This window comes from Mixophyes fleayi, chromosome 2 (assembly GCF_038048845.1).
Source record: "Mixophyes fleayi isolate aMixFle1 chromosome 2, aMixFle1.hap1, whole genome shotgun sequence".
NCBI classification, from domain to species: domain Eukaryota; kingdom Metazoa; phylum Chordata; class Amphibia; order Anura; family Limnodynastidae; genus Mixophyes; species Mixophyes fleayi.
The window spans coordinates 115,958,042-115,982,457 of NC_134403.1; the positions used below are offsets into that span (position 1 = coordinate 115,958,042).

At 37.2% G+C, this 24,416-nt stretch overlaps 1 protein-coding gene across 7 annotated transcripts in view; it reads right to left on the reverse strand.

The window, feature by feature from the left end:
* Positions 1-24,416, reverse strand: part of RBM26 (RNA binding motif protein 26) — a 114,709-nt gene that overhangs the window by 13,597 nt on the left and 76,696 nt on the right. For 2 of the 7 annotated variants that reach the window (XM_075199877.1, XM_075199875.1), the window contains exons 13-22: positions 23,123-23,282; positions 19,653-19,820; positions 18,953-19,084; positions 18,480-18,551; positions 17,459-17,581; positions 13,488-13,562; positions 11,218-11,385; positions 10,623-10,820; positions 8,012-8,546; positions 6,017-6,096 (exon numbers count right to left, since the gene is read on the reverse strand). In XM_075199877.1, coding sequence (XP_075055978.1) covers positions 8,016-8,546; positions 10,623-10,820; positions 11,218-11,385; positions 13,488-13,562; positions 17,459-17,581; positions 18,480-18,551; positions 18,953-19,084; positions 19,653-19,820; positions 23,123-23,282 — 1,627 coding nt within the window. In that variant the 3' untranslated portion in view covers positions 6,017-6,096; positions 8,012-8,015. Of the gene's footprint in view, positions 1-5,991; positions 6,097-8,011; positions 8,547-9,342; positions 9,447-10,622; positions 10,821-11,217; positions 11,386-13,487; positions 13,563-17,458; positions 17,582-18,479; positions 18,552-18,952; positions 19,085-19,652; positions 19,821-23,122; positions 23,283-24,416 lie in introns of those variants that run through there. The other 5 variants (XM_075199880.1, XM_075199881.1, XM_075199879.1 and 2 more) reach the window with 4 other exon arrangements.

Genomic DNA, 24,416 nt, shown 5'->3' on the forward strand with positions numbered 1-24,416 from the left:
AGACCTATTCACTTTATAGAAGAAAACATAATGGTCTTGATTCGATCCTAAATGTTATATATTCAACTTTATCAAATTGTCTCTCCCTCTATCAATAAAGTATTGAAAGGAAATAATTCATTTGAACTAGATTTATAACACTATATATGCAAATAGGATTTGTTTGTAATGATATAGCTTATCTCTCTTGCACTTTGAATAGTGCCTATACTGATTTGGTTAAACTGCTTATTATGCCAGACACCTGGACAGCATGACGATCGATATTACCCAGATATAATATAATTAAGGGAATTGTAAAATACATCACACAGCGAGGCTAGGCAGTTGGTTCTGCCTTTTTAACAAATTTATTTTGATTATTATTTTGGTTTTATTTCGCTACTAGTGGTACTAAGGTACTAATTTGGGACTTCATTATCGTTTTAAATGAACCATTAAAATGTATGTTTTATATAAACAATCATAGAGTGCCCCTAATATACACGTCTTCTACTCTCTACCTCTTCTTTGTGAATATTAGCTTAACGTGTGTAGGGTGCACCAACCCAGCCATATAATAATAAATATTACAATAATAGACTGGGTATATGATTATCTGGTGCGTCGGTATATCTCCTTCTTTAAGGAAAGCTGTAGACCATGCCCCTTCTGTGGGGATAGGGGTTTGGTCAGAAAAGGAGGAGGAAGGTCCTGGTAAGGACGCTCCAATAGACCCTGTGGTAACAGGGAGGCTCAGCTGAGTGCTATTATTAGAAGCCACCGAAGTAGCCATATTAGATAGCAATTGGTTAGATTGTAATACCATCTGAGCGAAGGAGGAAACCGACTGAGTCAGGGAGGCCACCCAGGCCGGCTCCTCCATCAGAGGGGCTGTGGACTCATGAGTCTGCACAGTGGAAGCCCCTGCATCACATGCAGAACAGAGCGCCAATTTAGGGTCCCCCTGCCCACACGGTAATTTAACTTGACATTTTGAACAAGTGAAATATATATATATATATATATATATATATATATATATATATATATATATATATATATATATATATATTAGGGCCCTTTCCCTTATCTGTCATTTTTATAAAGGAAGGCACACCAAACACACAGATTAATGGGTTAATCTAGCTGTGTAACAGAGAATAGAGAGAGATATGTTTGCAGAAAAAAAAACAGATTATATAACAAGAAACAACTGATCTATATAATAAAAGTTGTACTTGTAATAATTAAACACCAAATGTTTTGTAGGCAAGTAGGAGACTATAATGTAAACCTTACAAGCCTACTTTTTTCCACAGAAATAAACAATATGTGTGTTTAAAGGCAATACTTAGCCCAGGGCCATAAAGGAGAGAAGTCCACGGCAGTTTGTCCAGTGTCTGCTCCCTCAGCTCTGATCTCTCTTCCCGGGCTTCCTTTGGCGCCAGAAGACAGGGATATACCATCTCTCTGTGGAAGGAGGGGGGAACTCTATGTATTAGCTCCCCCCCCTTCAATAGCTCCAAAACGTTTGTAAAAAGAAAAAAATGGAGCGTGACAGGTAGTGGAGACCTCTTTACAGAGGTCTCCGCAGCGACATACCCGGCGCCCTCCTCCTATGCATGAGGTGGGAACCGTGGTATAGCCCCCTTCCTCCTCTCTCCGTAGCGCTGCTGGCCCGAAAATCCAAGATGGCCGCCGCTACTTGTAAATCCGATAACCGGCACTCTATGCCTGTCATGGCAGCGCCGGTTATCGGGGAGGCTGGAGGAGTGCAGCGGTCCATGAGACCGCTTGTCACTCCTCAGTTTAGGCACCCTTCTGAAAGTTTTTCTGTCAGTGAGAGCCTCTGGCTCCCAGCTGACAGGGGAATGCCTGCGCTGCTGGCTGTGAGTGTGTTCTCTATCATAGAACACACTCCAGCACTGTCACCAGTAAAGATTAGAATAATAAAAGAAAGAAATAAAAATTTTTAAAATTACACTAGTCTATAAAAAACACTGCCCAACTCCAGGGCACCTGAAAAAAAACTGAAGAGTCCACGGGGATTGTAGAGGGGAGGGGTCTGTCGGCAGTACTAAAACTTAACTAGTTAGGTGCCAACTCCCCAAGCTCCCTCCACAACCCATGGTAAGCAGTGTCCCCCAGACTGGATGAAAGAGAAACAGTCATTTACCTAAAGCTGCTCTTCTGGTGCTTGGCCCTGTGCCTGATGTTGACTATTCCAACCCCCTGCTATCTGGCATTCCTGAGACACATTTCCACACTTCAATCCAATCTTTCAGCAGCATTTAGGATGATCTCTCTCACCACTCCACATCTGCTACACCACTTTGCAAATACCTACACTGGCTTATTGTGTCCACTAAAATCAAATTCAAATTACTCACCCTTACATCTCAAATATCATATCAAAATACTCCCCCTTCCCGCCCTCTTAGATCTACCTCTGACCTGCGCCTTGTCTCTGGTACCCACCTATAACTCACACCTACAAAAGACTTCTCCCGTGGTGCTCCCCACTTATGGAATTTCCTACTATGCTCAAATCAGACTTTCCCACATCCTTCAAATCTTTAGACGCGCTTTAAAAAAAAAAAGCAAAATTTGGTCCTCTTGTTTCAGCTGTGCCCTCTTCCACTTAGAATGTCAGCTTTCTATTGAGTAGGGTCCTTCCTATGCTTTGTTTTCATATCTGCATTTATTTCGTCTACCTTATAAGTCTCTGTTTAATGTATGTACTGTTTTCCCTACTGTATGGCCCTGCGGAGCAGTGGCGGCTTAGATAAAACAACTGAAATAGTGACTCCTAGATCCCTTTCCTCATCAGTTTCCATTATAGTGCCATTAATACTATATTTAGCCCATGAATTTTTGAGACCCAAGTGCATGATTTTGCATTTTTTGGCATTAAACTGTAGTTGCCACACTCTTGACTATTCCTCTAGTCTACCTAGATCATCAAGCATTTGTTTTACCCCTCCTGGTGCGTCTACCCTGTTGCAGATCTTTGCGTCTGCAAAAATGCTTACGTTCCCCTTTAATACAACCAATGTCACCAATAAAGATATTAAAAAGCATTGGTCCAAGTACAGATCCTTGGGGTACTCCACTGTTAAACTTTCCCTCCTGTGAATGCACCCTATTTACTAAAACCGTCTGTTTTCTATCCTGTAACCAAGGTCTTATACTCTTGAAAGCTTGGGATTGGATAACAGTGGATAACAGTCTGATGTGGGACAGTGTCAAAAACCTTACTGAAATCCAGATAAGCTACATTTACATTATGATGTATTTACTTTAGTCACCCAATCAAAAAAGTCAAGAAGATTTGTTTGACATGATCTCCCCCCAGTAAACCCATGCTGTTTGGAATCCTATAAGTTACTGGATTTTTTTACCAATTGTCTGTAATTACCTGCTTTCAGTTTTGTGCAGTGCGATTACATTCACTCTTTTCCAGTCCTCTGGAATTAATTACTCCTGTAGCTATTGACTGATTGAATAATTCTGTTAATGGAGTTACCAACATCCCTTTCAGCTCTTAGTATCTTTGAGAGTTGTTAGGACCTTCTCCTCTGTAAATGTTGTTGTATAAACACACCTTATTTTTATGAGTATACTTGCAACTTAACTGTGGCCCCTTCCCTCGCTCTTATGTAGTGTAGTACACTGAGCAAAAATAAATTAAAATGATCTGCTATTTCCTTGTCTCCATCAACAAGACTCACTGTCTTTAGTCTTATTATTCCTCCTTTTGTTTTTATTCTTCCACTTCCATACCTAAAAGAAGTTTTGCCCCCTTTACCTACTGACTGGTACAATTTCTCTTTAGCTTGTGCCTTTGCACATCTGAATACCTTCTTAGCCTCCTTCTAACAAGATACACCTCTTTGTCTTCATTATTACGAGTCTGTTTATAGTTCCTATTTCCTATTTTTTGCTCTCACTATACTAGCTACTTCTTTTGCAAACCTCATTGACTTCCTTTTCCTTGTGCTTTTCTTAGCTTTTGATACAAAAAGGGTCTGTTGCGTTAAGTATTGCACTTTTTATTTTTTCCTACCTCTCCTGCTCACCATTCAAGTTCTTCCACTATGCCAAAGAGTGACTTACACATTTTCCCATCTCTACAAATTCAACTTCCTAAAATCTAACACCTTTGTTTTTGTGTGCTATGAGTCGGTCTGTCTTTATACTAAACCATACTACTTGATAATCATTGGATCCTAGGTTCTCACCCACATTTACATCAGATATTCTGTCACCATTTGTAACAATTAAGTCTAATATTGCGCATTTGCGAGTGGGCTCCCTCGCAATTTGCTTGAGGGATGCTCCCTGCAAGGAATTCAGAATCTCCCTACTTCTAGTGAAACTTTCAAAAGATCCCTCCCAGTTCACATCAGGTAGATTAAAGTCTCCCATGATTATTACTTCTCCTTTAAATGCCATTTTATTGATGTCCTGCAATAATTTCCTGTCCAGCTTCCCCTACTGACCTGGTGGTCTATAGATCAGTCCAGTATGAAGAATAGCCTTGTCCCCCATTTCAATGGTCACCCAAAGTGCATCAGTTTTTTCTTCAATACTTTGTATTAAAGTAGTATTTAAGCTTTTTTTCCCCCACATACATTGCCATCTTGCCTCCAATTCTTCCCACTCTGTCCTTCCTAAATAAAGTATATTCCGGCATAGCTATGTTCCAGTCATGATTGCACCACGACTCCGTAATAGCCACAAATCCAGATCATCCCTTGTCATTAAAGCAAATAGTTCTGGGATTCAATTTTCAAAAATATTAACGTAATTTAAGATAATGGCCATTGTTCGTAATGAACTGATCCACCTCCTAGGTTCAAATACAGGTACTATGAGAGATAATATACTGCACATAAAAGGCAGAGCTGGGAGCTCACAAAGTAGCTGTGTTGGATTTGCCGGAACACTGCAGCAGAAAATGGAGAGATGTGAATCAGCAGTGTTCGGACTACTGCAACCATATTCCCATGTCGTGATCAGGTAACAGCAGAGCCAAAGTCACTTCTGGTTGTAACGGAAAGATTCTAATGAATCCTGCCAGTGTGCCAACTATATAGCCAGGGAGCAAAGGACCAGAGTTGAGGTTAAAATCTGCAGCTCAGATGTCTGCGCACCAATTTCCTGGAGCTATATTAAGCTTTGGGACACACCAAAGCTTGGTTACCTTATCACTTAAGCAGTTTGGCTGAGAGAATTAAAGCCAGGTGGTTGAAGAGGCTGAGGATTAGTTTGTGGACAGTGTGTGGTGGCAGCAGGGAACCAGATCCTATATTTTGGGTCTTTATTTGATCAACTTATCCATCCTGAACAGCTGCTCTTTCCATCTGCAACAAACCTGTCTATACAGGCTGCAATTGCCATAGCTGTTTATGGCATAAACTGAAACAATTTTTTTATACCAATATATTAATGTAGCGATGTGTGTGTTCTCCAAGATTCCACATTTGGCTAAATGTTATGGTTACCTCATGATTACTAGCATCAATCTACTATTGTCACCTTTCCTTCACCTAAATAATGGTCTGTGTGTGTATTTTAATTTAGACTAAGCTCCAATGGGGCAGGGACAAATGTGAATGAGTTCTCTGTACAGAGCTGGGGAATTCGTGGCACTATAAATAGCTGAAATTATCATAATGTTCCAATTTTCAAAAAACAAAAACAAAAAAACCCCCCTAAAATTCTAAGTTTCATTAAATCAACTGTCAGTATGAAATGTTCACATACAAAAACTACATCATAAATTATAACTTGCAACTTTCTCTCCAATCATATTAAACTTCAATAAGCACAGCAGTAACTGGTTATAGGCATATCCAGGTGTGTGTTACTGATTATACAGTTGTAAATTGTGGTGCAATATAGGATATGCACAAGGAAGAAAACTAAATTACACCATATAGAAGGATTACGGCATAAATACTGCTCCATATTCTACACACTAACAGATCCCTATCAAACACTTACCTCAAGTTGTAGTTCTGTATATTTCCGTCTCAACTCCACCACATCTTCTCCCCCCTGAAGTTTCTTGTACAAATCCAGCTCTGTGTCTAACAGCTCCTTTTGCATCTTAAAATACAAATGATGACACAAATGTAAATAAGTGAACTGTTCATGTGAATCACACAAAATAAAAATATATTTACTAGAGGAACTGGCAATATATTTGAAGAAACCAAAAAATAATACATCATACAAGGTTCTAATATTCCATCTAGATATACATTAAAAATCAAATTATGCAATAAATTACCAAGACATAAGATCCATTATGAGTGGATGCCAAGTACAATCCAACATATCTTAGGTATTATTCTTTAGGTAAAAATCATTGCATGGAAAGTTGACATCGGACAAGATCAAACATACATGTATCAATAAGTAGGATAAGGTTTCCTTCACTCCACATGCTTATTTTTTCAAGTGTTTCTACAATTATTATTTTTTTTTTTTTTAACTTGTAGAATCTGTAGAATCAAATTATTCTGTCTTTCAAACATCACTGTGTCTACTACATTTCATCGATTGCCTCTCTGTTTTTAACTGGCCTCAAATAATGGTCTTTGGTTTAACCAATTTGCACCATGTTTAATATCCATTAATTGGCAGTTTAATACTAGGAAAAGTGGGATCACCAAAAGTTTTTTAAAAAAACCCCAAAAAAACAGACTTTAAAAATCAACATTACTAGCCTAGGGCAGCTACAAATATTGATCTAGAATTATAAGATGGACATCTGTAATGTTCGTATTGCACTAAATAGGGAAAGCAGACTTGGTTCCAGCATTTATACTAATTTGGAGTTGTAACAATAAAGTTATCCATTTTTAAAACCATTGTAAGGAATATATTAATGGATAAAAATGTTGTTCTTTTTTCAACAAAAAAATAATAATACCTTTTCAACTTCTAAAAACAAAATCTGTTTATATTACCTCGTACAAAAGTAGAATGCCTCTCAATAAGAGAACTCTTAAATAATGTGCTAAAATCTTCTTTCTATAAACAGAATTATCAACATCACTAAACAATTACATCTACTTCATTTTTTTTAATAAAAAAAAAAAAAACGTAAAGGGGATTTATCATGTAAAATTATATAGAACCACTGGAATAAAAAATTGAACATACAGACTTTTTTTTCTTTCAAATACAAATCATCACATACACTTTATTCAAATGGGTAGTTAAATATGTGAGTTAGTAGGTAAATAAGGCACGGGAATTATTCAATGACAATTCTGTACTGATAAATTCACCAAACCGTAACTTGAACATGTAGCGATTTCTTGCAAATGACTGAAAAAGTTTTAAAGCTCAAAATTTAGCATAATTGTTTACCAACAGTGTAAACCATTAAAGCAGTTGTTTGAAAGGTGTGCCCAAACTGTGTGATATCACAGCTCTGAAAAATTGTATAACAGGTAAATTTTTCACGTTGCAAAGAAAAAACAAAAAACCCCAGCAATTATCTTTTGCACATCAAAGCATTAGAATGGTACAAAAATAAGGCTCAATCTTAAGAAATTGGTCAAAATGTTTTAACTATAAAAAATAAAAAAAAATAAAAAAATATCAAGAACAAAGTGATAGAAAATAAAAGTCCAGGTGACAAGAACATTGGACATGTGGGTGGAGCAGAGAAATGCTGTCTAAGTATTTAAAAAAAGGGCTTCAGTTGTATCCCCCCCCCCCATTCTGAATACTAATTTTAAAAAAAATTCTACACAAGTTTCTATGGAAGTTGTCTGGTGAGCTGGGGGTCACATAAAAGCTGGATATCCCTAAACTAAATGAAGCAGCTTTATAGTGTAACCAAAAGTGGAACATAGTGATGTGGACATATACATACAAATAATATGTAATACAGCAATTTAAAAGCAGACAACTTTCAATTACATTTTACAGAATATTCTTTATGAATAAAAAATTTGGTACAAAAATCTCTTTTCAGACAAAGAAAAAAATTGAAGAGTGCACAAACCAGATCAAGGTGAAACCAAAACAGGTGAAACATGTGCGTTAGCCACTACATGTGTAGGAATTTGAGTAAAATGCCAAGGCCTTGGGTGCCAAAAGTGAGGTTGCGGTAAGACATCTCTAATGGGAGGTTCATAATGTTGGGCAAACATTCCCACTTCAAAGTTAAATAAAACCATATTAATGTGGTGCTGGGCAACCAAAACTTCTTGGCTGCTTCTTCCCTTTCGTAATCTGTTTGCAACATGTTCTCCGAATATAGTGTATTCATCTCTTTTTTCACTAATGTCAGGAACATCTTTGACAACTGAAAAGGTTTCAAATCTTCTCTCTTCCATGTCTGCCTGTAAGGAACTATTCATTATCTGGTAGGCTTCAACTGCCCGATTTTCATTTGGAGAAAGGTATTCAAATTCCTGATGCTGCACTACTAAGTTTTTCCCCAAACTTTCATCATCCTCTTCAGCAAACAAATCCGAATTCCGATCGTAAGAAATTATTAAATTGCCATCATCAGAGTCTGAAGTGTCAAGATTTTCCTGAAACAAAGATAAAAATTATATTTGGAGTAGTTAACCAGAGCCAAGACTGGGATGTTTAAAATGATATAGTCACATTTATATTGCAATCAGAATGTTATGAAACTTGGAAATGTATCTGACACTTCTTAGCTGTCCACAAATAAAATGTTTCAGAAGTGGATTTGTTTTACTTTTTTCTCACTAAAGAACATAGTACAGGTATTTATTAGCAGATACTAATTTGATTCATATGACAGATATCTCTCTCTCTCTTATTATATATTACTTTTTTCTTTTTGGCTTTCAGAACTTGTTATCCATAAAAAAATATATATACATTTAAAGCCGATTGACAACTTGAAAATAAAGAAAACTGACAAAGGAGCAGGTAGTTATTTAAGAGACATCTAAATGGATTAAAATCTCTGATGGGGCTGCATAATAATACTTACAAAATCTTTTTTTTATTATTTTAAATTAAGCACTGTGGATTTATGAAACAAATATTAAACAAAGGACATGTTTTAGAGTGAATCAGGTGAAGCATCTAAAGAAAAGAACTTGCCAACTGTTAAGCTTTGAGGTAGATTTATTATGCTTTGTGGTTATGTGGCAGCCAGTGGCACAGGAAATACTTCTCCACGTGGAAATACTAATAAATTCCCCTAAATAATAACAAATCCTAAAAGCTATTTTCAGAGTCCATGAAGAAATTGAAGTTGAAAGTTCTTGGATATTTGAGCAAGACAACAAGCCAGATTTATCTCAGCCATAAAGTAATTACATGAACAAAAGATTATGGTTTTGGACTGACCTTCACAGTCCCCAGAGTTGCATATTTCTGAAAATCTGTGGTAAGATTAAAAAATATGCTGTGCATGCAAGAAGACCTCACAATAATTTTTAGCTAGAAGAGTTCTGCAAGATACAATGGGAAACAACTTCTAAAGCAATAATGGGAAGACTCTTAGCCGACTACAAGAAATGTTTGGTGGGTTTGAGTTGAGTACCAACAGACAGGGTACCCAATTTTTGTTTACTTTCCAGTCTGTTAAATTCAGCAAACAATTATTGTGCAGTAAAATATGCATAAATAGGTCTTGTTTTAGTTTGTTCCGTGAGCAGGATGCTGTACTGTACTCAACCTTATAGCAAAGACATGCTATATTTTGAATTACTAAGTCTTATGAAAACATTTCTTATTTAAGAGATTTCTTTTCCACACTGTGGCTATGTGCCACTCTCACAGGCATTAATTTTCTTTTAGTATACAAATGTGAATGTTAGTGCATTTTATATCTAATAGGATTTCCTTTTAGCAGAATAGTGTAGACAGTAACAATTTTCCCTATATAAAGCCCGTAAAAAAAAAAAAAGGGTAATTTTCACCCTATTTTGTTTCATTGACCCTCATCTTAGTTACATTTATGCAAATAGTATTACCCTAAGTAAGACTCATAAAAAGTAATCTGCCAAACCTCATGATTATAAGGATACCAAATATGAGTATCTTACACCACTAAGTGTCCTGGGACAAAAGTCTGCTTTTTAGTTTTATTTTTACCATGTGGTCACTGTACATGTGTACAATGTACCTGCATACACAAATCTTTATACACAGAGTAAAGTTTTTTGATATTGCACGGTGACCCCGATTGCCCTGAAGAGCTCTCTTGGGCTGGCATCTTCAAACACAGAGCTGGCAGAGGGATGTGACATGAGTAATTTGCCCAGGAAATGTTACAGTACACCACTTGAAATGGAAGGAGAAAAAAAGATATTTTACAAAGTGTTCTGCCGGGGCAAAGGGACCACTGAGAAACACCACTTTAATTCTTTATAAATAGCAACAAAGTGGCAATAACATTTTTATATTGCTGCAACAATGCTATATAACTTTGCAGTTGATTTTTAATCCTGGTTTTTGTTATCAGCATACCCATTATCAAATGGAGAAATGGGGGAAAAAAAAGTTCTAACAAACAAATGGCTGGCTCAGATGGTTTTTTTTTGCTAATGATTAGCGAGAGCCCAAATAACTACGAATGGAAACAATGACATGAAACGTACAATGAACTCATGTTTTGAACTTACCTTTTGTAACACAAACCGTCGAGGTCCATCAGTAGATTTAAAAGAGGTTTCGCAATCTTCCGCACTTTCCCATTGTGTATCTGTTCTCTGAAACGGATTTCTTAGCACTTTTATTTGGTGCACAAATTCCACCTCACGGGTCACAAATTCATCAGCGGAACAATGGTCCTGGTCCTCATTGTCCATCAATGTAAAATCCTGCAAAGCAGGGCACTGTGTACAGCCTCAGTAAACCGTAAAGTTCTTATCACACATGTGGCTGTTATTTTCACTCACACAAGATAAAGAAGATATATTTGAACACTCCTTTAAAATGTTAATATGTAATGACTGCATCCAAACATGTCCATTCATGACACTGTTGTCCTCTTTTCTTTGGAAAACCAGCTACATGTTGACTTGACAAATGATGAATTGTAGCCTGGCAGTTGCCGGATTACTGACAACTGTTGTCCCAGCAAGAATGTAAAAATATTGCCCATCCTGCTGTAAGCTTTACAGTTTGAAACACTAATCTGTAAAGCAAATTTGTCACAGACATGCAAATAGATTCACACAAATACTATAACAAAATAAAAGCAAAAACAAACAGTACCTGAACTTTGCTTCGGTTACACTTCAAAGCATTTCCTGCAGAAGAGACTGCCTTCAGCTCATCTCTTAATTTAGTAATACTGATAGTCAATGTTTCCAATGTTTTCAAGATTTCTGCTTTGTCATCCGACTTAATATTTTTGTTTTTCTCAAGTCTTGATATAAGCATCTGCAAAACATACATTTATGTTAGTCCCACAGTCTCAATGAAATAAAAATATTTAAAGGTTTATTTAACCAAATTACTTACTGTATTGTCTTCAAAATGCCTGCATGGCTCAATTGCTTTCTGAAATACAACTGTGCTGATACTAGTGATGGTGTACTATCAATGGTGTACTATCCCACTTGTTGAGAACAACTAGTCCCCATACCTTGCCTACCCATATTATTATTATTGGTTTGTAACTTACCAAAGTGCACCTCAGCACTAGACAACCGTGAGTAAAACTAAGCATATATAAACAAAGCATAGAACAGGCATACAAAATAAGTACAAATGTGAAAATTAAGGGTACAGTGAATCCTGCATGTGAGAGCTTACAATCCAGGGGGAAAAGGGCAGAGGGGAGACAATAGGGGAAATTGTGACTCAAGAGTGGGGATTGGAACAAAAGCAAGGGTGTACCAGTGTGAGAAGTGTAGAGGAAAGGTAAGGGGTTTTATAGAGCATTTAAATATTTGAAGGCTTGAAAAAGTGATCAGTGATTTCAACAAAAAGCTGTGTAGTAATTCTGTATTCCACCATTATTCACATGATTGCCCAACAGAAGAGAAAGACATTAAGCCTGAGAAATTCAGCTTAGCTTTCATAGTTAAAATCAATAAATTGTTTGCTCTAACTGGAGGGTTTAGAACATTTTATTTTAATATATATATATATACACACATATATATATATATACACACATATATATATATATACACACATATATACATATATATATATATATATATATATACATATATATATATATACATATATACATATATACATATATACATATATACATATATATATATACATATATACATATATACATATATACATATATACATATATACATATATACATATACATACATATACACATACACTAACAAAAGTTCATGTTTAACCAGCACAAAGCAAACATGTTAACGTGTGTGGTCACAAAGCTACAGAGAACCCCAGTTATTAAAGGGATTAAGCATCATCTTAGGTTTGTCACTAAAGACAGGAAGCCTACTTACTACACTTGGGACAGTATTTCCTCCAGTATATTACAAAATAAACAATCACCAAATTAATCTAAATAAAGTATGCCCTACAAGTACTTTTTGTCGGAACAGATCCGCACAAGATCACCCAGTCATCATGAAAAATCAAGAGGGGAAACCTGGAGGACAGGGCCTCCCAGTCTGAAACCCATCTAGTTGAAGAAATACCTAAAAGGAAAATATTTAAAGTCAACTACTTTAATTCAATGGTCTCCAAAAGGTTCAAATTGAGGAAGCTAAAGAACCAAGAGAACAAAGTTAAAATTCCATGGTGCTGTTGGGGGACTGGATTTGCAAACCACCATAAGGAAGGTCTGAACATCTAGAATCAGGGCCATCTTCTGGTAAAAATGCACATACAAAACTGAACCCTGAACCCCAAGGGAAGTAAGCTTAAGGTCATTGTCAAGTCTCTCCGGGAAAAAGGATAGACGACGTGAAAGCCTAAAGGAAGAAGTTTGGAATTTCCTGTTTTGGCACCACATAATACGTCCATACCCTATGACAGATTATTGCAGAAACTGGTTTTCTAGCTTTCGACATTGTCTGTATAACTCCATCACAACAATCCCTAGGCTCTCAAGATTCTAGCTTCAACAGTCACGATGTTGAAGTCTGACAACGGTGGTCCTGATGTAGGAATAAACCTTGCAACAGAAGATTTTCCCACAGAGGAAGTTGACATCCTGAACCTGCTTCCATCCTTGGCATTGTGGTGTACCAGATACTTTGTTGCTAACCTGGAGCCATTATAATTACCAGGGCAATCAGTTTATTTAAACTAATAAAGCCCCAAGAATAGAACTAAAGTCAAATTCAAACAAACATACAATTGAAAACGGTTAAAACAAAAAGGGTTGAAGCGTAGTGTCCTTAAATGGGTTAAGGGAAACAGATTTTACAGCGAGTATAAAAATCCTCTTTTCATAAAGAGCCTAGTTAAGTTACAATTTTGACTATGGATGAACAAATTTCGAGGTATATTATAGCAGAAACTATGTAAACTTCTTACCTTCTGTGTTTCTATGTGTTTTTCCAATATTTCCTGCTTTTTCTTCCTTACATCTTGCTGAAGTTTTAGCGCTTCCTGTAAATTTGTTTTGGGAGGTGAAAAAGCAGAGTTTTTCTACAATGGGATATATTAAAGGGCAAACAATTAGCAAAATTTTGTCCTTTAGTGAACGATCTAGGAGGTATACCTCTCTCACTTTTACTGTATCAAAATGATATACGTCACTGGTCCTATTAAAATTTGTGCAATAGCGTGTACGTCTTGGCACTGCGATGCACAGTGAAAGAATAAAATGTATTTTTTTTTACACACAAGTTAATACCATTAACCAAACACCTGATCATTTGACTTAATATTTTTTTTTTATTTTATAATATTTATCTTTATTGAAGTTTTTAAGGCAGTTTCAACAGAGATTCACAAGAACAGATAAGTGGGTAACAAAACCACCTCATTAATACAAAATGTCATAATAACACATTCAAATAAATGTTATGATAGAAGAAGAAGAAAGAGAAAAAGGAAAAGAGAGACGGGGATAGGTAAGGGGGGGCGGCAATGTTTCCTAGTACAGATTATGTAAATAAACAATTCAAGTCCTAGCAAGGAGAGTAGGTGAGAGAACTGGTTTGTTTAAATGATTAAATTTATCGGAGTCCTGGAATTCGAGCCATGGGCTCCAAATGGAGTAATATTCAGTAACTTTATCAGCAGATGAAAGTAAAAGCTCATCCATAACTCTATAAAACTCCAATCTCTGGAACCACTTCCGGATGGTTGGGGGGTTAGGAGATCTCCAATGGGTTGGAATCACTGCTTTCGCAGCCGAAATCAGATAACGTAAAATGTTTTTTTAAAACCTGGAAATTGGAACGTCGATCTTGTTGAGAAGCCAGAAGGCGGGACTATCAGGAACACCATCTCCTAATATTTCAGCAGAGACCTCCATGACTTTGGACCAGAAAGGTCTGAGTATCTCACAATCCCACCAGATATGCATAGTAGTGCCCCGGGCATTCTGGCATCTCCAACAGGAGTCAGAAACACCCTGGCAAAAGTTTGCTAGTTGGGCTGGGCACCTATACCATCTTGTTAGAACCTTGTAATTAGTTTCTATTATAGAGACACTAGCAGAACAAGCATGTGTGGTCTCAAAAATGGCTAACCAGTCTGCTTCACGGACATGCTCTCCCAGATCTTGCTGCCAAGCAGTGGTGAATTTGGGTAAGGAGCTAAAAAGGTTTTCTATAAGTAGTTTGTAGATTTTGGAGAGCAGGTGGGTAAGACAGCCATCTGCTAGACACCATGTTTCAAATGCTGTGAGGGCTCTAGTTATATCATTACGAGGTAATCCCGAGGTCAGTAAGTGCTTGATCTGGAGGTATCTCCAAATCTCCAATCCCGGAAGCTCCCATTTGGACTGGATCTCAAGAAAGGAGGACACACCGGTGGAATTTATCAGCTGGCCGACACGTGTAATCCCAGCACGCACCCATGTCTTAAAGGGGCCAGTTTGTACGCCTGGGGGGAAAAGAGGATTATCAAATAAGGGGGTCAGTGGTGAAATAATAGAGGAGAGGTGTGGAAGGATCCGAAGTCTGGACCATACTAAAATGGTAGGACCAATTATGGGGTGTCTGATGATAGGTAGTTTGCTTAACCATGGAGTAAATAGAGGTGAGGAAGGAAGGTATGATCCTTCAATAACGATTCACTGCTTCTCACTATTAGCATTTGACCACTCCAGGATCCTTCCCAGCATCACCGCATTATGGTATGAGGGGAAGTGTGGAAGTTGGAGTCCCCCTATGTGTTTACGTCGATATAAAATGTAATGTTTAAAACGGGGCCTCTTTCCCCTCCAAACAAAGTCTCTCAGCAATTTCTGTAGGTCATTAAACCATTTATTTGGTATGTGAATTGGAAGAGTCTGGAGGAGGTAAAGGATACGTGGGAGAATGTTCATTTTAATAATATTGATACGACCTATCCAGGAAAAGGCCTTGTTATGCCACTCTCCCAGATCCTTACGAAGTTTAGCCATGAGAGGACTAAAGTTAAGGTCGAACAGTTGCATCAGATCTTTAGAAATAAGTATACCCAGATATTTAATATGTGATGAGTGCCACTGGAATGCAAAAGCCTGCTGGAGCCCTTCAACCACACGAGGAGCTAAAGATAAGTTCAAAGCCACCGATTTTGAATAATTGATTTTGAAATTGGATAGAGAACCAAATTGTTGGAATTCTTTAACCAGATTGGGAATTGAAATGATTGGGTTGGTAACCACAGCTAGGAGATCATCTGCAAAAAGTGCTAATTTATATTCCACTTTACCCACTACCACTCCTGAAATATCAGGGTTGGCTCTAATGGCCCTAGCCAGGGCTTCCATACAAAGTACAAAAATCAATGGTGAGAGTGGACACCCCTGTCTAGTGCCATTTCCAATCAAGACTGGATCCGAGAGAGACCCGTTAATTTTTATACGAGCCGTAGGGGTACGGTAGAGAGCTAAAATCCGATGAAGGGCAATTGGTCCTAGGCCCATATGGGATAACATGCAGCCGAGAAATGACCAGTCAATTCGGTCAAAGGCCTTTTCGGCATCCGTGGATAACAACATAGAGGGTGTATTAGAGCTCACTGCCGAATGGACCAGGTCGATAATCTTAGTTGTGTTATCTCTTGCTTCACGTCCAGGAATGAATCCCACTTGGTCAGAGTGGACTATTCCCGTCAGGATGGGCTTCAAACGGTTAGCTATAAGTTTTGCGTATAATTTAATGTCCACGTTAAGTAGGGAAATTGGCCGATAACTCGGGCACAGAGAGGGGTCCTTGCCATCTTTAGGTATTACTGTGATGTGGGCTTCTAGGGATTGTGTGGAGAAAGGGGTGCTCTCTGAAACAGTGTTGAAGGCTGGCACCATCAAGGGTACTAGCTTATGTTTGAAAGCCTTGTAGTAAGATATTGAAAAACCATCAGGGCCTGGGCTTTTACCTGAAGGTGTAAATTTTATTGCTTCAGCCAGTTCATGGGTAAATGGCTGTTCCAGCAAGGCTATGTCAACATCTGAGAGAGTAGGAAAGGCTATCTCCTGTAAGAAAGATAGTATCGAGGGACGTCTATTGGGAAAGTCTGTCCTAAACGTCTTGTCCGATATGTTGTAAAGTTGGGAGTAGAAGGAGTGGAAAGCTACCGCTATGTCTGATGTAAGTTGGCATTCCATGCCTTTGTCATTTTTAACCATGGCTATGAATGATTTGGTCCTCTGAGCCCGCAAGGCCCTTGCTAACATTGAGCCGGGTTTGTTACCCCATTGGAAGTATCGATTGCGACATTTTTGAAAATCTAGTTTTATTCTATCATATAGGAGTGTATTCAAGGCAGTCCTGGCTTTGGTCAATTCCGCAAGTACTTCGGAGGACAAAGCAGCTTTGTGTCTGGCCTCTAAAGCGATAATTTTTTTGAGAAGCTGGTCTTTCAAAGCTTCTTTCTGTTTTTTCATAAATGAGCCTAGTTGGATCATTTTACCACGAAGGATACACTTATGTGCCTCCCAGATTGATACTGCCGAGACCTCCGGGGTATTATTGAATTCTATGTAGTCGTCAACGGCTTGTTCGATTTGTGCTTTACAGTTGGAGTCTTGTAAAGGGAGCTCGTTAAGTCTCCATGAACAACCTTTAACCCTTGGTTGAGCTAAGTGTATGGACAAAGAGATAGGGGCATGATCTGACCAAGTTGCCTGACCTATAGATGTTGAATGAACAAGGGAGAGATGTCTGTGTGAGAGAAATAGGTAGTCAATGCGGGAATAGACTCCGTGTGGGTGGGAGAAAAAAGTGTAGTCTCTAACCGATGGGTGCTGTAGCCTCCACGTGTCGACCAGCTGAGAATCATGTAAAGTGCGCCTTACCTTCCCATGCAGGTAAATGACTTAATATTTTTAACACAAAAATATTCACCTGTTTTTTTTTATGTGCTTCGCTGTTGTCCATTGAAGGAGAATAGATTACCGATTTTTGAATGGCCTTTAAAGCTTCCGGGTTGTAAACTGTTTTTGTAAGACCAGTAGAGGTGGACAAAACCTGAAAATAAAGTACACTTGTTGGATAACAGCATAGTCTTTAGATTATAGACTACTAAAGTGCCCACGTATGAATGAACTGAAATCTGAAAGTAAGGGAAGAGTTTCTCAGAGGGAGCTGCATTTTCTAAATATATTGCAAAGGCACATCTTAAAATATGCACATATTTATCCTTTGTTAAAGTGCCCCACTATTCCTGGAATGAAACTAGAATTTTAGTTGTTTTTCTCCAATCTGACATCAAACAATCTTTTTCAGTCTTTTCATGATGAATATTGTACAACATCCGCAATAAATAAAAGAAAATACATCAAAACACTTACATTGTTTATTTTGCAATAAAATACTGTGCTGCCATTTAGAATTTGTAGAATCCTTTCATGCTGTAGACATATCTCTTGCCAAGAAATTGCCAATTACACTGTTTTAACGTGAAATCACTCATAAGTTAGGTGTGTTTAAATATATTTGGTGCACACAGAGAGCAGAAATTTCTTGCCATCCCCACATTTAAGTTTGACTAGGAGATGGTACACCCCAGTGAGCTTACCCCCGTTTCCTTGTATATGCTAGTTCTGGAAACCCTACAACAGTGCTGCTCACTGTGCACAGTGTGAAGAGGGCTCAATCTGGAGAAAAGTGAGAACATCCTCCCCCCCCCAAAAAAAACAAACAAGAAACAGCTCAACTTGCAACTAGCTGAAAATGCCATCTATGCTGCCTCTTGGGCAAATGAGGGTATAGGTACCAAGCAGTGTGAGGTGCCATCTGCCTTTTTTTTCTTCAAGTGTTTCCTGAGGGTTAAACTTCTCCCCACTAGTCACTTTATTTCCAAACGGCTGATGGAAAAATATTCTTTTCATATTATAAACATTTAATTCTAAAATGTTTTTCTGACCTTTTCAGTGGCTGTAGAAGAGTTTTTCGTGATAAAACCCAGTCTCTCCTTTATTGGTACTTTTGTTACCGTCTAGAATGAAAAAGGAAGACAATTATATTGTTCAAGTGCACCATAGGAGTGTATAATCTCTACCTTTAGTCTGTATTTGCTTAGAGAACTACAAAATAGAGAATGGAGTGCACATGGTCTTCCACGTTTACCAATTCCAGCTCATGTACCTGGGTGCAGCTAAAATGCATTGTTTGTAAATAAAGCATCAGAAACAGTGATGAAATAACCTGAGCAATTCACTGATGGCAGTGAATAGTTTACTTTAATCATATTAATTTTAAAATTAAGAACATTAAAAATGTTTGTTATAATTTAAACCACACTACTCACAGCACTTCGCTTTTATTTTACTTAATTAGCTAAAACCATTAAGAAACAAAAAGAGTGAAGAAAAGCATAGGTACAAATGAGTAAAATACCTGTAATGTTGTTGCGTTTGTATTTTGGGCCTCAGCTGGCTCAGTGTTACTAGAAGGGACTGGACCAAGGCGCTCTTTCACAGACTGCTTAATAACCGGCAAATTTGAAGCTTGAATATTCAGCTGCCCAACCTTACAAAGAGTCAGTAAAACAGAGATAACATTACAAAATGTCTTCTAACCACTTTTTTTTTTATCCAGCAAACTATCTCTTGAACACATTATCCATAGTGAGGTATTTCGGTAACAAGTAATGTGGTATGACTGACATCTATTTGCATACATTATTTGTGACAAAAACAGGGATTGGTGATTTGTTTTTCCTCAGTCCATCACAGTTTAATAGTAGAAGTACACAATGTGGATGAATGTGGAGAGTGCATCTTCTTTGCCCTGGAGCAGGATCTGGGCAATGTCCCTTGAATGAACTGTACACCAGCCTGGTTACTATTTTAGTCTAATGGTATATATTATAGTGGACATCCCAAGAGAGTGATATTTACATTCTCTCCTATGAACCACTTATTTTCTAAATTCTGCAGTATGGATGCTGCTCTGCTTTGTTTTCTTATGCTTAGGGGTCATACACCACAGCATTAAAATGGTTAAATTTCTTTGCCGTAAAACCACTATGCAAGTATTGTAAGGAATGCTTTATCTACTACTATAAATAAAGATAAAATAAGTCACAAATTAATACCTTTGGAGATGTTGGCGCTTGTGTCTGCTGAGAAGGGCCTTCTCTGTGCCAATACATTTTAATAAACCGGTTATTCAGAACCGCTTCTGTGCTTGAGATTGCTTTCTTCGCTTCTGCATGTGCTGCAAATTGAATTAGAGCACCTTCCGGATCTCCTTCATAAGCAACCTGTATATTAAATGGTACACAAAAGGACGTGCATGTAATACATATTTTCTTGAAACAACCAAGATATGAATAACTGAATTTGGATTTGTAGCTTGTAACTCCTCCCCCACCCACACACCCCAAACTACTATTGTTAGTATGGATTTGGTAAATTTCATATTTGGGGGGGGGGGGGGGATTCAATTGGCCGCGTTAATGTAATCCGGCCTGCGCACTATTACAGTAATTTCAATGCCGGCTCCCTGAGTTGCGAGCAGAAAGCTGGGTTAAATTTACCGTAATAGCGGTAGTAGGATTAACGCTGCATTAATCTGGGGGGAATTGAATTCCCCCCTAAAAGTGTTAAAACTATGATGTACAGTTAATTTAGACAAATATCTTTAAGATACATTAAGCTGTCAAAAACACAGCAGTATGAAGAATGGAAATAATACCAATATCGTGTGCTTTTCTCGGCCACCCCAACTTGATTCAAAACTAGAAAATTAAATTACTGTAGTGGCCTACAATACCACCAGCACCAATGTATTATGGCATATAGCACATTGACAATGACATAAATTAGCAGATAGAGTTCCAACCTACAGAAGTAGAAAAAAATATATATACAGCCTATATGTAGGCAGATATAGTCTTTCAGCCAAGAACCAAGCATTTGGTTCTCTGTACAATTTATTTCCCATATTAATGGCCAAATTGGGCAAGTCATTTGGGGACCAATGACCGCATAGGGGCAGATTACATCCATGAGATTACTGGATTTCCTAAAATGATCAAAATTGCTGGCCGTTTTAGTCCCACAATCAGAAAAGGTGATCTGGGATTTTTGGTCTAAGATTACCAAATTTGATGTCTTTATGTATGTGCAAAAAAAAAAAGTGAAAGAAAGAAAATGTGTCACGTAGATACGTATTGCAATATTTGCTACCTAGTGGACCACTAATTATGATTTGGCCCCATACAGTAATTTTTTTTTTTTTTAATATAGCACATACACTATACAGCTCATTAAAGAGTCAAGACGAATATATAATTTTGGAGACTAGTTCATAGACATCAGACACTAGGTTTCAAATGGGTGTCTCTGATAAGCTTTTAAGTGCTCTGTTGTGCATGACATTAGAGGAGTTATACAACCACCCTTGGCAATGCTGGCTTTGACTGCTATTAATGGTGGGAGAGGTGATTTTACTGCAAGAGAGTTGCATAGAATATATGTCTCTGGTATGAAGGGTGCCGAGTTCAAACCCCAGTTGGAACTTCGCTGTAATCTATTTTTTTTTTTTTTATATTTAACTTTTTGTATCCTTTAAGAAAAATAATATTTGTATCCAGTCAAGAGTTTTTTTTAATGGTATATTCATGTTTACTACAAGAATAAATTAGATGAAGATTAGAGAAATACTGATGTGTTGGGAAATGTAAAATGAATGTTATAGGGATTGCTATGAAAGTTAAAGTTTCTATTGAGTATTTTTAAATAGATTGTGATTTTACTATATTTATATCTCTGTATGTGCAATAGTATTGTTGATTTTTGAACGATTAAGTTGTTTATTAATTTATGCCAACCATATGTGTGTGTGTAGTAAAGTTGAGTTTAAAGTTCCACCTGCGTTTGATTGGCAACTGGATCCCAATGGATCTAGACTACTTTTAAAGAAGAGAAGCGTTATTGTCAACCACGATACTCTCCTAAGTAACCACAGTGTAAAGAGTATAGAAACACGGTAGAATTTCTGACAAGAAAATTACAATGACATGGAATCACTTGTCCGATTGGCTGCACATTACTGCAAGTAAGACTTTGGCGATTATGTTACCCAATCATATGCAGTCTGCTGTAGTGGTGTAAGTACCTACACTTTTCAAACCCACTGTCAAAAGCAGTATCGCCAAAAGAGGGTGTACAGTTTAATTAACCACAGAGCTACTCCATAAGGTGTACAAATAAACAGGATAAATAGTTGGAGTATCCATCACATGCACGTTAAACAAATATCTGGGTAACATAACCAATATGTTACAGCTTTATATTTTTTTCTATATCCCCTTTTTACATGAAAACAAAACTAAAGAAAGTACATAGGAATATTCATGGAATGGAGTATGAATAACCAATGCACTGGCAGGAGTATGCTCAGCATCCTGGCTCAAGCTGCCTGCTGTCAGTACATTGGCTCTGAATGATCACATGATTTAACGGTCATAGGAACTCATGGCAGCAATAACACCTAATTTAAATAAAGCCTGAAGCATTTAGGAAAGAGGGATAGACATGGTTTTGGTGAATGTGTTAAAAACGTCATACAGCAATGAAGCTTTCACTCAGTATAGCATTAAATTTAGATTCATTCATTTTTACACATCTACATGACAGTTACACTTTAAATTCTTTTATTATGTACTTTCTTATGATCAATGATTATTCATTGGTAATATGTGTATCTCAAGCGAGGCAAAAAGTAAGCCAGAGAGGGACAAGCCATGTCCAAGATGGATAGATGACAACACTGTCTATTGAAATGGGAACATTGAAAAAAAAGCGGAGCACTATATATGGCCTATAGTATTTTAACTTCCCACTTAAGAGTCAAGTCAGGGTGGCTCAAAAGGCAAGCACAACAAATTGGTTACGTTTGTTCCAGTCGTTGACCAGCTGTGCTTGCACATTTATCTCTAAAATCCAATGTACATTAAAAGAGATTACCACTTTAATTATCAATTTTATGAAATCCTATCCTTTTCAACAATAGTACTTTGGTTGGGTCTCCTCCTCAGAATCCACAGTCACTATAATTAGCAGGGTCTTTGTAGTCTGCTATGGAGAGAAGCAAGCAGTACCACAAATTATCAGACACATCAGACGCAAAAAAAGCCTCAGATCTGCTATGTCGGATCTCATCTAACAAAGAGCAGAGCAGCACTTTGTGTATCAGAAGAAGTCCCCAACTGTTTGTGCCACAACCCCCATAGAGTAAATGATGGTAGTCCTAAGGGAGGGACCCTCCCACCATAAAATATTATTGGGAAAGTAGGTGATTTAGTCACATTTAGATTTAAACTAGCAAGCTCTTAAAAAAATTAATAATTTACTATAATGTCCAGGACGACAATATTAGACATTGGTCTCCAGAGAATACAGAATAAGTCTCTATAACCCACTGAAGTTTAGTCTAAATTCTCTACCTCGTGCACACATAGGACAATTTTTGGACAAAAAAGCCAATTAATATACAAATTTTTTTGGACTTTGGTGACCATATAAATCTGAAATTAAACAATTAACACAAATACAATACCTGCAAATTCACCAAGGTCCCAAATTTACTGAAATGCTCATTAAGTTTACTGATGTTGTTCAGCTCTGGAGGAATTCTCCTTAGCTCCAGCTTAGTATTTTCACTTGCAAACTGAACCTTTTTCTGAAAGCCAGGATTGCTCATTCTATTAAAATTTGACCTGTGAAAGTACAGTATTCAAATAAACACATTTCTGGTCATTCCACTTATACATTAGAGTAAGTACCATTTTCTTAATTTTACACATACTACTACTACATCCGTTAATACAGCAGCCAAAAACAATACACGAGACCTTTGTAAAGTTGATCCTGTTACCATAAAAATAAGCAATTTGCTCAAACGTTTTTGTGAGGATCCAGTTACACAAGGAATAACCTACAGATAATGTAAGGCATTCCCTGTCTTTACACTTTCTCGGTCACTTCATACATGAACATATTTCATTCAATATGCTAAAATCCCTGACGCTATTTCACTAATGAAACATTTTTCTACTGTCATACTTCTGTACATTTCATATATTTCAAGTGTTCAGTATAGATGTTCATGTTTAGTACAAGTATTACAATATACTGTACACAAAATAGATGCCTGGATATATTTGCTCAACTTAGGAACAAATAGATTTTTCTTAAATTAGCACTTCATTGTACAACACAAGCTAGAACGAACATAAAACACTATTCAACGTCAAGTCAATGAATTGCGTTTTCTTTATTATATGTTTTAAGTTCTCAATTTTTTTACATCTCATTTTACAGCAATTTGTACTGTAGCCTTGAAAACTGTTGGGTTTAATGGTCTTTTAACCACACCCAAATTAAATTTTATATTGTTTTGTAACTAGAGCTTTATTTTGGGAATATTACAATCAATATCTACTGTAAAGAAATTAGGAGAGAAAAAAAATGAACTTGAAAACTAGAAGCATGTTCATATTTAACATTAAATCTATTTCATGTACATGGAGTACAGTTTATTAAAGTTAACAGCACAATACATTTGCAATTAACTTTATTATCTTGAGTTGTCCAAAGCTAAACAAAATCGGATACTGGCTTCGGTACCTGTATGCATTCCAGAGTATAACACAAATGCCAACACCTTAACACATGCCCTATGTTCAGGGTGGTATACTCGAATTGGAGTCATGCCTGGATATATAGCTAAGAGGAGGAATTACTTTTATTAACTCCTTAGTGTTCCCAGTTGCAGGACCTATACATAAAATATGCTTGTTCATGTGCATGAGAAACAATTCTATTACACAAAGCCAACAGAAGATTTTCTA